The sequence below is a fragment of the Gordionus sp. m RMFG-2023 genome, chromosome 1 (genome assembly GCF_954871325.1).
Source record: "Gordionus sp. m RMFG-2023 chromosome 1, tfGorSpeb1-WG-v2, whole genome shotgun sequence".
Lineage (NCBI taxonomy): Eukaryota > Metazoa > Nematomorpha > Gordioida > Chordodea > Parachordodidae > Gordionus > Gordionus sp. m RMFG-2023.
Window position 1 is genome coordinate 76,211,326 of NC_088775.1, and position 16,886 is coordinate 76,228,211.

Below are 16,886 nucleotides of genomic sequence, written 5' to 3' on the forward strand. Positions count from 1 at the left end.
TTTCCATTTATTATATATTTAATAATTTGTGAATCAAATTTATCTTTGCTGATACCTTTAAAATTTGATTTTCCACCAAAGTCAAGTTTAGTTTGTTTTAACTTACTTGATGTGGCTGAATTGTTTTTTTTATTATCTATGGTTTGTTTTATATTTACGGATTGGTTAGGATGCTTTCTCTATAGATATATGTTTTATATATATAAATATATAATTAATATTAATTATTGTTATAAAGTTAATTCATTTAATTATTCTATATTAATACAATTTATATAAACTTACAGAGATATGTTTCCATAAATTAGCTGTGGATGACTTAGATGCTGCAATATACTTTTTATATGGTAGGCATAAGAGGCATTTGACAATAATATTAGTATTATTACCAGCCTTGTGGTATTCAAAATATTTTTCAAAACTTGGCCAAGGAAGGTCATTTTTTTTTGCAATTATTGTAGGAGAAAGTATAATTTCTTCATCTGACTCAGAATCCATATCCATATTGTATTCTGTTTCTTCCATCTAGGAGATAAATATAAATAGCACTATCTAAATTAGGAATAGAATAATCAATTAGAGTGAAACATACAGTTCTAAAATGTGTCTATTTTATATATAATTTGGATATAAATAAAATTCAGGCTAGACCAAAAAATAAATTTCAGAAAGCAATCATTTTTTTAAATTTGAGTCATGTTCTTATGCTTTTGTTAGACATGGTTCTTGTAAGTAATGATTAATAATTTAATATTAAATTCTAAAATAATCTGTCTTTGTTTTTCCTTATACTAAAAAATTTTTTTTATTACGTATGATATGAAGTTCCAATGCTTGTTACTTGACGGAAAAAAATATATTGTGCTACATTTGTAAATAAATATAATATTAAAATTTATTAAATTACTTGAATTTCCTTACAAAATTATGAAGCCCAGCAGCAATGTAACAATTTAAGAAAAGAAAATCAATTTGAACGGGAAATTATAACAATCAGACATTTTCACAAAATATTAAATTAATAAATTTAATTTAAAATTAATTTATCACAAATATTAAAAATAAAATTAATTATTTGAATATATCGTTAAAAGTAACTAGTTACTTTAGGCAGTTACATTTCAAAAATTATAACTAGTTACAGTTACTAGTTACAATTTTAAAAATATAACTAGTTACAGTTATTTTTTAGCCAAAATGTAACTATAACTAGTTACCTTAACATCACTAAAAATTTCCATAGGTAGGCACTTAACTCAAATCATTTTAAATAAGTAAATTTCAAAACCTTCAAGGAATATCTTTTAAACTGGGATTGTGAATTTATTGATTTCAAATATAATGTTTTATAAAAAAATAATTTTAATAATAATAAAAATAAAAGGTGCCATAAATCAAAATAATGGAAAAGTTGATGTTTTTTTAAATGTGAACAGCAAAAATTGTTCAATAAATTCCTATAATATATTAAAAACATGATTTTAAAGCCATTTGGATTTTTATAAATAATCATAGGGGGCAATAATATTTGGCTCAATTATTAATTGTTAAAATGAATAATTCGATGAAAATAAATTTGGAAGGAAAAAAATTAACGTGGCCAGTTTACATGTTAAATAATTCAAACATATAAAATATTTAATAGATTTATAAAAATTGCGTTTTGAATATAATTAAATCGTAAATAATTCTCTGACCTGATTTAGAAAAAAAAAAGGAATAATTATTTTATGCATTTTACAATATATTATAAACATAGGTATAATAAATAAGTTTAAGTTTCTATATTTATTTAAAACAACATGTGTTGAGTTTGTTTTTCAGGAAATTTTTTCAAAAAAATAAACTATTCGTCTGAATCGCATTCTGAAGAACTTCTCTCATCTTTTTCCACCTGTTAATTAATTTTTGTATTTATTAATTAATGCACAGGGTGCATTTAAATAATTTACTTCTATATAAAAAAAGGTCAACAAATATTACAGATAAAGCAGAAAACATGTTGAAAGTGAGGTATATACTATTAGTATAAGACTTAATAAATAAAATTAAAATAATTATTAAAAAAATATTTTAACTAGTTGTAAATGGTTATTTCAAAAAATAAAGCGTTACTCGTTACGTCTGGAAAAAGGAACGCATTACCATTATTCATTACCTTGTAAAAAAAAGGAACGCACGTTACTGGCTATTCAAAAAAGTAACGGTCCCTCCTTACTTAAAAAATTAAATAAAATTATGAAAAAATAATATATAGTAAGATAATCCTTTCTCAACACAGCTATCGCTGTGCTAAACACACGTTCAACTGGCGCAGAGGATGGGAGGGCTGTATTATATTGGATAAATAAAAATTTTAATTGGGGGAATGAAAATTTAAGGAATAATCTTTATTTTGAAAAAGCCTTAGTTCATCTTCAAAATAATCTTCATTAATATCCTTATCCAATTTTTTTAATATTTTTATTAGAAAATAATCTGTACGTGTGTTGATTTTTAAAGGAATCAAGTCTGCCTTTTCTTTGTCAAGATCTTTCCTCAAACATTAAATAATTTCAAGTTTCCTTCCTTGGCTGGCATCTAGTTTTATGAAGGCCAATCTGACTTAAATAGCGGGTGAATTATTGCTGATAATATATATCCAATTGAAATAAAATATTAATTTCCGGAGTTATAGAAAGTTCCATCTTGTTATAACCAGTTTAATTGCCCATGTTTATTCCCAAATTGAGGTAATATATAAGTTGGGACACAATTTACAAAACTTTGTACCCTTATTGGTGTAGAAATTGTTTCATATTAGAGTCAAGGCAGGTTCATCTTCATTTGAAAAAAAAATACAGACATAATATTCTATAAAATAAATTATAATATAAATTTACATACGTTGATTAATTCAATTTTATTTAGATTAACAATCTTGACTGAAAATTTAACAATGAAATCTAAAATAAAAATGAAAGAATTTGGTGGTTGATGTGAATTAACTCGGCTTAAATTATTTATAAAATTTAAAAAACAAATAAAAGTAATTTTATAATACAATAAAATATGTTTTTTCCATATTTTTTGGACAAAATTTGAAGAAATGTGTAAGGTTATGCGCTACCATTACTCAAAAAAAAAGAAAAGCGTTACCATTACTCGTTATCTCTAGAAGAAGGTAATGAATGGCGTTCCTTTTCTTCTAAAAAGGTAACGCCGTCACCTACGATGTTATATTTTAGACATTACTTTACAGCACTAATTTTAACACATATATGCGTTTCTGATATATTTTAATAGACTCAAATATATCTAAATCACCTCTATACTACTCTATTTAAGAAAGATCCTAGTGCGATTATACTATGCAAAATTATCGTAGAAACCCGAAAAAATAATTTATTATAAATATCAACCTCAAAATATTAGCAAAAGATTATTAAAAATTCCAATTTCAGATATCATGAAAAATTAAACATAAAATAAAAAACATTTGGTAAAATAATGTTTTTGCCTTTCATCTTGAGTGAAGGAGATCCTAAAATAGTTGATTGATATAGAAATAATCTTATTCTTCAATCAACTCTTTGATGTAGCAGTTTTATTTGTGGAATGAATGTTTTCCACTTTTGGCTCAGTCCAATCCCAATTTAGAAACAGGATATTTTAATGAAGAATTTGAATATATTTAATTTGAAGTTAACTTTTCCGCATTTGAGTGATTTGAAGGCGATTTTGCAAATGATAACGAACCAAAAAACGTGGAGAAAGAAAAGCAAAATCAATAACGCGTTGTAGAGGTAATAAGCTGCGAAGAAGGAATCCATATTGAGATGAGCTATAAAAAGGGCAGGGTATATGACTCTATTTTTTTTGAAAAATAAATGTTTTAACATAAATTTTAAAATTTTTATTTATAATAAAAATCAAATTATCGATTATTCCGATTCAATTCCATTAAACAAAACGAAAAATAAAATATTCAAGTATAATTCATAAATTTCGAATAGAATAACTTAGTATTTGTTTTCGTAAGAATAGATGCTAATCAATCACAATAAATAAAAACTAATACTGTAAAGCGCCACAAAATATAAAATACCTGATTGGATTTAATTTTAAAAAGTTTCAATCACAAATATTTGCAAATAATTCAAAAATCAACGAATAATTTTAATATTTTCAAGGTTTATGAATTATACGAATTATTTAAAATTATAATTTGTATTCGATTCGATTCGAATCCGATAATGTTATTCACAATGATAAATTTCTAATTGACTCGAATTATTTTGATAAGCCACATATGAATAGTAGAATTTACTATTCAAATTCGATTCGGTTGAAAGAATCGAATTATTCGTTTTTGAAAAGGCCCACTACCAACTAAGGCTGCATTTATAAATAAGCTAGTTGTAAAAGCTAATCAAGTTTTTTTTAAAATCTTTTAATGAGATCAATTTTTTAATATTTATCTCATTAAAAGATCGATCAGTTCTTACACAAAATTGAGCTTTTTATAAATGTAACTTTTTCTTAGTATCAATATAAAATTGGATCTTTCTAAAATAAACATTAATACGTTTAATGAAATGCAGCTTAACCGTGCATTCAGGTTAATAAAATGTAGCGCAACACTGATGTTTTATGACGCGAGGAATAAAATCAAGTTAATATATAAAGCGTTCATAGAATTTGGGGGAAAAACTAATTTTGCTGCCGGCGATGAAAATTCAGATAGTAATCACCATGCATGCATAGTTAATAAAATATGGTACAACAAAATCGCTGGCAGCAACAGATGATCAGGTAAGCGATTTTTCTTTGGCATATAACCTTAGCAGCCGTTTACATATATTAAATATGGATTCTATAACCACATTTTAAAAAAAAATACATAGTGATTATAAGAAAGAGGAAAAGCAATCTACTTGTTTAAATAAAAAAGGTTAAATTCCAAAATACTAGTTCCTAAACTTCTAAAGAATCCGGAAAAGTTTTATTTAATTATATGAGGTTAACCAAAGTATTTTGGGGAGAAATTTCCAAAATCGCCTATGATTGATCAGCTTTTAATGTTATACACTGTATGCAAAATCGTTCATGATTGATCAACTGTGAATAAGAGAATAGAACATTATATTAAAAGATTTTTAAACCCATTTAAAATTATGATCTTCTTACCTATAAGGGTAAATCACCAATCTCGTAATGAACCAAATGAGGGTGAATAGAGTGAATATCGTGTTGCAGAGTTTATAGAATTTGCAGTAATTCGCCATTTTGGCAGCCTTGTTTTTCAAATAGAAAATCAATTTATATATTATTTGGATTTCGTTATGAGTAACTTGAATAAAATAATGTAATTGCATTAATAGATATTTTTTAATACCTATTTATTTCTTCAAAATCGTAATAACAACGATAAGGTACACCATCCACTAATATTAATTTTATTGTATATTTATTAACTATACCTAAAACCTCGTGTGAGAAAAATTAAGTTAACTAAATCTAGATATCGAAGTTCTATAAAAAATTCGTTTCTAATACCCTATCTTAGCTCACTGAAATCAGCTAAAAATTTTCTCACCGAATTTAGGAATTAATGTTATTTTGAGTAAATTGGTTACTAATTTTCCTAATACATCTTGGATAGGCAAATTTGATAACTTTATTGTTAAATTAGGCAAGAAAATTTGTAGCTAAGTACATTAAACGAAGCCAATAGAATAAGACAAACTTTAATAATAACCCCCTAATTTAGTAAACTAGGCATCGGGTCTATCGTGCCAATACTTTGCCTCTGTATCGGTTCAAAAAGTAATATCGATGCGCCCATGCTTAAAGTTTAAAAGTAAAAAAATAACTTAAAAAAAATTATCCATACCTCCATCCAAAAATCAACGACGTCGTGTATAACTAAAACCAACGTTCCCATCCTAACCATATTGTCTATCCACGAAAAAACCAGGAGCAAAAGTGTGCATATGTGATGGATAAACATTTGCCAAAAATCCTTGAAATTTTTTTAAACAATTATTATAGTACTATAATATAGTTTTTGTTACACATAGTGTCCTTGAATAAAAAATTTTAATGCAGGTAATATAAAATAAGGGATTGAGTAATCATTGTAAAAAAAAAATCTTTTTTATAGGTAGTAAAGTAAAGGTTCTATCCACCTTAATATTATATTCAAAATCACGTGTATTAATTGCCAAGTTTCCGATAAACCAACGTTTAGGCTGTTTCAACGCTAGGATTATTTCTAAACAGCTGCTTATTTAGCCGTCTATATAGCTTCCTCTAAACAACTCAAAGAGAAAGAGGCTATTTTAATTTACTAAGTTTTTGTTTTATTTTCCCCAGGTAATATTTATAATGTACAATAAAATAAACCAGAATAGGATAGCTCGAAGGCTGAATAGCCTTGGCTAAACAGAAATAAGTCTCAAAAATATTCCAAGCATTGTTTACACGGTTTGGCACTAACCATAAATATTTTATAGATTTAGATAAAAATCTAAAGTAATATGAATTTTTTTATGTTCCTTCACTTCTTATGCGAGGTTTCAAAAAATAAAATCATGTTTATTAACTGTTACACTAGTTTGTACATTTATTTAAGTTAAAAAATTAATTAAGTAAACTTGGTATTTCAAGAAATAGTTAATAAATATTAAGATAAGAAGTATTAGGATGCCGATTGCTTGTAACTAACGATAAACAAATTTCTATTTACAGTTTAATTACTTTTCTTTTGACATCTTTGAACTGCGAAATCATCAAGGAGCAGTAAAACCCTATCTCTACCATATAATACCAATACATGCCCGATGTTATAGTCTACAATATATACATACATATAAATAAAATTGCGATTAATAAAAAGATTAGGTTATTAATTGATTGATGTCTAACAATTTTAAAAAAGGACAAATCTTTAAAAAAAAACAATCTTAAAGGGTAAATATATTATATAATATATGTGATACTTGGAAGGGAAACCCAATCCAGCACTCGTTAGAGTCCCAAAACCATGGTTTCTTTTAAATAATGAGAAATTTTGTTTTAAAATCAATTCCATACATAATACATATTTCTGCTTTAAACAATGAAATTGATCCTTACTATAATGACAATTATAAAGCGTTGTAAATTAATTACTTGTTTAAAAAATCTCAATATAATGAAAATGAAAGTTAAAAGGCTTTGTAAATGGTTTTCTGTGTAAATAATAAATTGAAAAACATTACATTCCATAGAACGGCGACGCCAAAGGTAAAAGCGAGGATGTAATACGTAAATCGCCAACTAAATAGGCACATTAATATAATAAACAAAAAAATTTTTGAGAATAGCCAAAAAAACTAAATGACTATATTTTGATATTCTTCAACTTTTTCGGTAATCCCAGGAGATCTGCAATTAATAAATAGGCAAAAAAACAGCCGCTTGTAGTATTTTCTAAAGAATTTCTACTGGCTATATTGCATACTAAAAGTGATCCGAAGTTTAAAACACATCTATAAGTATTCATCTCGAGTGTATGACCACCTTATCACGAAAGTAGAAACAATTGGATAATTAGTCACCTACCACACCCAAATATTTAAGAGTAGCTACTAAGCTATGAGAGAGGGTTAATATTGTTAAACGACTCGATTTGTGCAGTTTTTTAAAAATGGCCAACTCAATATTTTAGCCAGAAAAATATTCCCTAAGTCTCGAGATTTCGTTAAAAGATATCCAAACTTTGGTGTAATCTACGAGCTAAATCTTTAGGCTTACGAATATTATTCTGGATAAAATATTGAGTTAATCATTTTAAAAAATCGGCTCAAATCGTGCCAATTAACAGCACTAGAGAGGGGAATCGGAATTTTTATTTTTTTATAGCTGAATGATGATGCCATAATAGTATAGTTTAAGTCTAAATCCTGGGACATTTTTTATTATTACAAACATGAAAAAGTCACAGACGGTCTACCCTAATTTCCTCAACTATGGGTTATTACAATATTGTACACTCAAGAAACTATGGGTTATTACAATATTGTACACTCAAGAAACTATGGGTTATTACAATATTGTACATCTTGAAACCATTTCAAGAGGCCGTTCTAGCTCGCTTTTAATCGCAGCTTATTCCAACGTAGTAAATGTAATGCTATTATTTTTAGGATGAGGGAATGGATATATATTTATCAAATATCAGGTAATTAAAAAAAATAAAATGAAATTTTAATCAAAAATTTCGAAAGAAAGTTTGAAAAAAAATCTTTAAAGGCATTTTGAGATAAATTTTAAATCGACAATATTTTTTAAAAAAAATTGTGATTCATCGTGAAAGATTTCTTTTATGCATAAAAATCTCAAAAGATTTCCTCATAAAAGATTTAGAATTTTAAATATAAGCAGATCAAAAATCCAACTTGAGCATAAAAAGCTGTAAGAAATAAAGCTGACTAGACCGACTTCTGGGAATGGTATTCCTTTTTATAAACTTTGGTTCATGACTTTTCGAAATATTGAATGTGCGTAAAATTTTACCAACTCTCGGAAAATTTGACGAGTGGACTGGGCTTATACCTCTTCAATAACCTCTCGTTTTTGTTGGTAAAGGAGTCATCCATGGCCCGACCATTATTTAAACCGTTCTTCCTTTCGTGCGATTCGGTATTTTGATTGAGGAACCCGTTTTTATGATTTTGATTAGAAGATTTGTGAGATTTCGAAAATTTGTTCCCATGCGAAATTTGAGATGTGCGTTCAGAACGAATATTTTTCATATATATCGGCTTGTCGGAGAGATTGTATAATCGTCCCAGAGGAAAAGCTATAAGTCTATTTTTAAATTTAAGTTTAGGCTAAAAATATTTAATACCGCAGTTTGTTGGAAAATTCGTATAACGGACTATACTGCTCATATTTTCAATTTCCCTTTATAACAATTTACAAAATATGCCAAAAATTTTACAAAATTAAAATAATTTTATAAATACCTGGCAGGACCAAAATATTATTAAAAATAAAGATTTGGGCCGGGTAAAAAAAATCTAGAGAAATTTTGTTTATCCGCATATTACCCAAATCATTAAACGATTTCTAGATTTAGTCAAGGTAAGAATTCTTTCTTAAGTTATTAATCATATTAAGTTTCGAGTGTCGAATAAATTTCAAGCAAACCTTTCAACCCCAACCCGGAGAAAAGAAGAGAGAAACCAATATAGTAGCTGCATAATATAAATTTTATATGCTAAGTATCGGCTAATTATTTTTAAAAAATCCACCTTAAAACGTGAAAACATCTAGTTAACAATCGCCTACGTGAATTTAGAGAAATTACAAATTAACTAATATAATAATAATAAAAAATTATTTATTGAATTTTTAATTTAATTTAAAGAACCACCAGGATATGGGGGAGGGGGGGGGGGTTATAATTAACTTCCATGCTTATTTTAAAAAAAATATAGTTTTTAATGCAAATTTTATTATTTATTTTTACTAACTTGAAAAGATTTAGTAAATAGTTTATCTTTTACTAAATTATATTATACTATAATTTGCATAGTAATGCTAAATGTATCATTCACACTTGTTTAAAATATTTTGAATAGTATATTTCGTTTATTTTTAAATAAATAACATTTTTTAAAAAATCGTCTGATAAATTTTAATAAGAAAAGGAGGAGATACTATTCCCTTTAAAATGATATTTCACCTTGTGGAAATTTAATCAAATTTCTAAAATACAATATCCAAAAAAAACAATATTGCATATTAATATCATGAGATTTCTTTATGCTCCCTTCATTTACATCTTCCATGCTATTTGATCATTCATCTGTTAGGCTTAAGAATTAAGTCTTCTACAATCGCATTTTTCTATTTTTTACTTATCCCGCTATTTCCTTTCCAATATACCCCGCGTCTCTTTTCTTCGCAATCAACCCTGAACTATAGCTTCATTCTATATGCGCATCTTATTTTATTTACACAATATCTATTTGGGCATGCTCATTTCTGTAACACTTCTGCTCTTCTCGCAAGCCAATAATGCCGGTTTAATCGCCGACGAGTAGAACTTGCTCCTATCATTTTTCCCTTATTCTAAAAGGATTCCGCTCTACTCTTTCCTTTCACCAAGAAAATTTGGATAATTTATTTTTTTAGTTAAAGATAATTTTGAAAAGTGATTCCTAAATGTTTGAAAAAAATTAATCGCTTCTATTGAAGTGTTCAACATGATACTACAAGTCCATTATCTGAAATACTTTAAGTGGTTATTCTATGTTTAATAATTACTTTGTGTAAATTTATTCTTTATTTATTATTCGCTATTATACATTTAATAATTGGTGTAAATTGATTTTGACGCCTAAAGTATACTTTTTTTTAATCTAAATTGTTTTTCAAATGTATATATAGATAAGCGATGATAATTTAAACAACATTTTATGTTCAAATTTATTTTTATGTTATTTTCTTCGTTTGTTAATAATAAAATTTGATAAATGATTTTTATAATAAAGTAAAACGCATAAATTCCTAATAGCTTCTGTTTTTGATAAGGTTATTCTATGATATGTAGCTATACGATTAATTTTAACTTTAGATATTACCAGGACTTCGCCGATATTAATATGGTGTCCGGCACAGATATTGATTTCTTATAGAGAATGTAGGATTGCAATATATTGGGTTTTTAAAGAGAATGTAGGATTGACCAATATTTTTTTAAAAACCCAATCATGTCGAGACAAGTATAATATAAGATTTTTCTGACCCGAAATTAAATCAAAATTGGAAAACTGTTAAAAATTGGGGACAAATATGAATAGATCACAATTTAATGTTTGGTATTTCTCTATAAAAAGAAGTCGAAATAAAAAAACTATCCCATTTCCATTGAAGGGCAAATCTCCCAAAGAGCTTGAAATGATATGCACAAAAAAGTTCTAATATCCTGCAGCGCGTCCGAGAATATTATTTATAGATGCAATTAATATAATATTCGAAAGATCTGTTTAAAAAAGCTAAAATAGCGTGAATTATTTAATTTAAATTTTATCTAAGTGATAGGTCTCTATTTTTCCTTGATCATGTCTAATATAAAATAACTAAGAAAATGCTAATAAAAAATTCTAAGTAAATTTAAATATGTAAATAAGTTCGGTTAGAATAAATAGGTTCGGATCAGAGGAGAAAAATAAATTGTTGTAGTGCAGCTCTAAATATCATAATCAATGTTATGCTATCATCAATAAACAAAGCAAAATAAGTAGGAGGGTTTATTTTTAGGTTTATGAAAGAACGTATATGGGTGTTCAGCTAAATAAATATTTGGAATAGAAAATTTGGTTAACATAAAAAAACTAAGCTATATATAGTATATACACAAAATGTTTATCATAAAATTTGATCTAACAGTTGTATAAACTCTGGGAAGCGCTAAAAATTGATTTAGTGGATAAATGATATAAAAAATTTTCTTCTTTCTTACATTTGCTTATAATACTTATATCTCCATTAAAATCTTTAAAAAAGCATAACTCTTATAATTTAGTTCTACGGGGCCAGGGCATCGGAAAAGGCAATCGAATGAAAAGAGAGAGAAAATGAAAGTACACGTGAAAAGTTTAATATACATTTACCTTATAAAGCAAAGGCAAGCCGATCCAAAACTGGCCAATGGAAATTTATGAAAAGATTTTTCTGTTCGGTCAGTAAAATCATTTCGGTCATTTGTCCAGCCAGGCCCGTAATAATTTTTTATACAGAAAATAAGATATAAATTTGCTTATTGTAGGTTGCCCTTAAAAATATTTTGCAACAACCTGACCTAAAAATATCTACCATAACATAATATATAGTTGGGTAATGGCTTAAAATCGGCGAATTCTGCTCCGAAGAAATTTAACTAATTATTGAGGTATGAGTTGATGCATTTATGAGTCATCTTCAAAGGCGACCCATATACTTTCAAAAAAGCCAAGCCTGAGGTGACCTTTTTGGCTAAGGTACCGCCGTTTTTATAGAATGGTTAATTTTATCAAGCATTCAATAAACTGTATAGGGGTTCCTAATATTTTTCTTATAAGCACTTTCTTTCATCTTTCTTATCTGTTTAGAAATGTGATGTTCTTATAAATCATGGCTTAAAATATAGTTGAATTTTTTAAAAAAAATTTATATTATACAAACCAATTCATAAATTTCATAATGTAAATAAAATATAAAAAACATTTAATGAAATCGAAATAACATAAAAAATGATTAGGATATATAGACTAAAATATTTGAATATTAAAATCTTTTCTAATTTTCCAAAGACACATAATGATATTTTCTTTAAAAAATAAAATTTAATTAAAATAATTTCTTTTTCTTAAATAAAGTTGAATTTTTTTTGTTTGTACAAAGATAAAATGCTTATGATAAACAGCTAAATTGACCGTTTTTATGTGTCCATCTCCGTGGGCTGATCGGTCACCTTTACAAAGTTTTATATTTAATATTAAATCAATCATGGAAGCCCTTTTACGCAAAGTGCTTTTTATGTGTGGTATATATATATACTGCATGTGATTTGTCAAATAAACCTATTTTCTTAACCTTTTTTTGAGGATTATTTTAAAATAATCCAATATACAGATATTTAGGCCATTTTCAAACGACGTTTTTTTTCAAGAAGAGAAAAAGTAAAATAATTTATATTCTTCCAAACTGGATAATTAGGCTATCTAAGAAGAAAAAAAATGAAATTATGCATAGTTGTTTGTTTCTGTTGCCTATATATTTTTTAAAAAATTGTCATAAATTATATTGGTCTTTATTCTTACATGTTACATAGTATATTCTCCCTAAGTTTTTAAAAAAAAATGAAACCGTATACAAAACCTGGGAAAAAAAAATATTTATAAATGTTTAAAAACTATGAAAATTTATCAAAAATCTAATCTCCATTTAATTTTAATCATCCATATTAAAGAAATAAACGAAACCCGGGATAAAAGAGTGTTAGAAACTCATCTGAAAAAAGAAAAAAAAATCTTAGGGGGAAAAACTATATCAATGAAAATTTTTTTAAAAAATATTTTATCCACTTTAAAAAATGGTTGGTTATTTTTTTCAATTTTATTTATATCAACAAATTCAAAGTCTGGCTCAATCAAAGATCCCAGTCCTACATAAAAAATTAATGGTTCAAGCTGAATAATTACACATAAAAATTGGGCTGGACCTCCCAAATCTCTAATTTTTAGTAAAATTTTAATGTACCAGCATGGGCATTAAAATTTTGATATATTTTTTTTGAATTTCTAACTAATATTTTGATCATGATTAATACTATTTATAATATGTTTATTTCTTTGTATTTCAAGAGGTGTCTAACTAAATTACTAAATCAATTTATAAATAAAATAGTAAATTCACACAAAAAATGTAGAAATTATTTATATGATCTAGTCACAAATACACAATATAGGATCTCAATTGATTTAGATAACGGTTTTATAAATATCCATAGAGTAGAGATATATTAGTCTTAATTGACATTAGGGAAAATTTTGATGTAGATTATTAAAAATGTGATGACCAGAAAATTTGTACAAAAAAATTTAACGGACTGAGTCAGATTTTTCATAAAATTTTTACAGGCTAGGAAATTAGTAAAAATAAACTATCGGTCCCCAATGAACAGATTAAAATTTTAAATAAGGGACCATGCATATTGTGCAAAAAATTGGCCTTGCAGATCTTTACAACAAAGTTTAAAAATGTTTTTTCCATTTTATTTAAAAGATATTATTTTTTTTCATGTTTACTTATATTTCCTTTTTAATATTAGAGATTCTTATTCCTGCAGTTTTAAGTTTTTTCCCCTAAGTTTTTTATTTATAATTGTATATTTAGTGAGATAACTTTAAACTTGTGAAAAAAATGTATGCTAGTTAGTAGAGGTGATAACCAATGACTTCCAATAAGATGGTTTGGTTTTAGACCTATATCCAAAAAGCTATAAGCTACAGTTTGGAAGAGGAGTTTATTTGGGGGATAATATTTATTTTTTTTGTTTTTATAAGCCATTAGGTTGGTGGCCAAAATAAATTTGAAACCACCCCTTCCCCCAATGAATATGGGGTTGGTTGATTACGTTTTTTCATAAAACATCTGAATATATCAAAGTATATTTTATTTAAATTAAATAAGAATTAACCCACAAAGTCTTTGCCTGTGATATACCCCACATGCCATATAATAAATAAATTAAAAGTAAAGAATCCTCAACTAGGATTTGAAGCCAAAACTTCGTTTTTTCCCCTGTGAGTTAAATCTGCCTCTTTAATAAACAATAATTTTTTTATATAATAGTTTAGACATTTTTTAAATAGCATAAAAACTTACACCATCTAAAAATTTATAAACCAGCACTGTTGAAAGTTAATATAAAAAAAATAATAATAAATAAATATAATAATGAAAAGAAATAAAATAGTTTATTTTTAGAAAACTATACTTAACTGTCTGAAATAATTTCTAATATATTCATCATCAAATGAAGTCATAAATAATATCATTACATATAAAATATTTATCATAGACATAACAAATATAAAAAAATTGGATTATGGATCTACATTCATAATCTATAAAATATATATTAATTTACCTTTCAAAAATATATCGAATCAACATAATAACTCCAGCTAAATATAAAGGTGTCCATAAATCTTTTGCCTCAGGATATCTTAAACCTCTATCTGGATCACTTTTAATGTCATCCCACTGAATATTTGGTGGCAGCCAAAAGTTAGGATCCCAAAACCAATCAGATATGGATTGAATATTCATCAGTTTTTATTATATAATGTTTAAAATAAAATAATATCATTCATTTAAAATTATTTTAACATTTAATTAAGTGGTAATCATCTAGAAATATTAGATATTGGACTTTTTATAAAATAATACTGATAGTAAGGACTTTTAATATTTAGATTTATAATTATCTAAAATTTCTATTTTACTATAATTATTAAATATTCATTACATAATGTAAATTTCCTGAACTTTGTTTTTACATATTATAAAATTTTATTATAATAAAAATATGGCCACATTTAACACACAGCACTCTACAAAGTGGGTTAAATTGTATTTATTTATTTTTTCAAAAAGTTCAAATGTATTTTTTAAAGCTATAATAATAATATGCTAAATAAAATCTTTTAATTATTATCAACCACTTTGTTTTTTTAAAAAGTTTTAAGGGTATATTTTTTTTATAACTATTTCAATTTTTAGAAAAGATTAAATTTATAATGTAATGAATAAATAAAATTCATGTTGGTGAAAAACAACAAAATCATAAATTTCTTTTTAAAGGTAATTTCAAAAAAATTTTTTTTTATATTTAATTATCTATATTTTATTGTAATAAACGTAATAAATACATTAAAATCAATAATATTATTTTTTAGGCTATTGATTATTGATTGGAAAAATTAAAAAATAAAAAAAAACAACCTATGATTGTAATTGTAAAATTGTCATGTCTGATTGGTTAGTAATTAACTTTTTTTAAAATATAGTGATAAATTTTTTAAAATTATATTGTTAATCAAAAAAAAATAGTCATTTTGATAATTTATTAATCAAATATAATCTTACCGCCTCCATTTTTTGGAATAATAAAATTTATTAGAAAAATAATCGGTATTAAATTTTTAAGGAAAGATTTAAAATTTCTTAGTCTATTGCATTTTTTGGAAAAGGGGAATGATATTTTAATTCACAAATTTAATTTAATCAATTATTTTAAACAGTTATTTATCATAAAATATTTAAAATGAAAATTATTCCCTTTAAAGGTCGCAAAAAAAAGTTACAAGTTTATTATTTTATCTGAATATTATTAGCCATATAAACAATTACATATTTATAATAAAGATAATTTATATTGGTTACTCATCCTTTATTTTATTATTTTTGTTATTTATCATAAATAAAAAATTCGTTACACATTAGGAAAGATATGTTTATTGTTGTGGTTTTCATACAATGTAAAAAAAAATAAGAAAACAGTTATTTTTCATCCATTGTTGCATTGGTAATACTTATTTATTGACCAACTCATTAAAAAAAAGTAAAAGTAAAAAAATGAATTTTTTTTTTAAAAAAATCGATATAAATATAAAAATAATCATTCATATATAATTATATTCTGTGTAAAACCTTTCAGAGATTACACACACCCTCCTTATTTTGACCTCTTCAAATTCATCGGCATCAGAAGGGAGAGGCATAAAGATGCTTAACATCACAAAAATAGAAATTTTAGTAGCTCCTATGATGTTAAACGGCTGATTTTAGCAAAAATATTATAACGCAAGCCTCGAAATTTTGTTAAATGATGTCCAAGCGTTAGTCCGTTTTTGAGCCGTTTAACAATACCTAAAAATAATTAAAAAATTAGCACACCCCTAAGGCTAAAAAAAATCCAGTAATATTTACTTCTATAAAATATTATATCGATCATTATGTTGACCAATGGCCTTGACCTTGAGCAGTCCACTTTTAATAACATTGAAAAATAAATAAATAATAATTTATTTGGCCAAATGATATTTATTCATATTTTTAAAATTATGAAAACAGGCGTAGGCAGAATTTTTGCTTAGGTAGAGGGGGGGGCATTATTTGGTTCGTTTTTTTTTCGAAGACGTGCAGAGGTACTTTTATATTTAAAAATCTTCATGGCCTGCATGGGTAATTTTTAAAAATTTTTTTAGGCCGGCCCATAAAAGTAGGGATCTGCATCGGGCCTAATTTTTCAAGCCTGGTCCGGTCCGAAATTTTTTTACCCGAAATATTATTTTAAAAAATTT

General features: G+C 25.8%; 1 protein-coding gene across 1 annotated transcript; it reads right to left on the minus strand.

The window, feature by feature from the left end:
- Positions 1-1,309: 1,309 nt before the first annotated feature.
- On the minus strand, positions 1,310-15,917 carry LOC135922907 (ceramide synthase 5-like). Its single transcript, XM_065457427.1, has 10 exons — positions 15,670-15,917; positions 14,669-14,784; positions 8,542-8,835; positions 7,245-7,302; positions 6,984-7,034; positions 6,742-6,834; positions 5,876-6,004; positions 5,170-5,276; positions 3,690-3,849; positions 1,310-1,894 (listed from the first exon to the last, which is right to left on the minus strand). Exons 1-10 carry the CDS (start codon positions 15,676-15,678, stop codon positions 1,847-1,849), a joined length of 1,065 nt encoding a protein of 354 aa, XP_065313499.1. The 5' UTR covers positions 15,679-15,917; the 3' UTR covers positions 1,310-1,846.
- Between the last annotated feature and the right edge of the window lie 969 nt (positions 15,918-16,886).

Bases quoted from the DNA above. Each gene is read 5' to 3' on its own strand.
- LOC135922907 (XM_065457427.1), bottom strand. The intron at 6,005-6,741 runs GTAATTAAACTG...AAAAATTTCAAG, and splicing joins TCAAAGATGTCAAAAGAAAA to GATTTTTGGCAAATGTTTAT. The intron at 1,895-3,689 runs GTTAACTTCAAA...ATTAATTAACAG, and splicing joins AATCACTCAAATGCGGAAAA to GTGGAAAAAGATGAGAGAAG.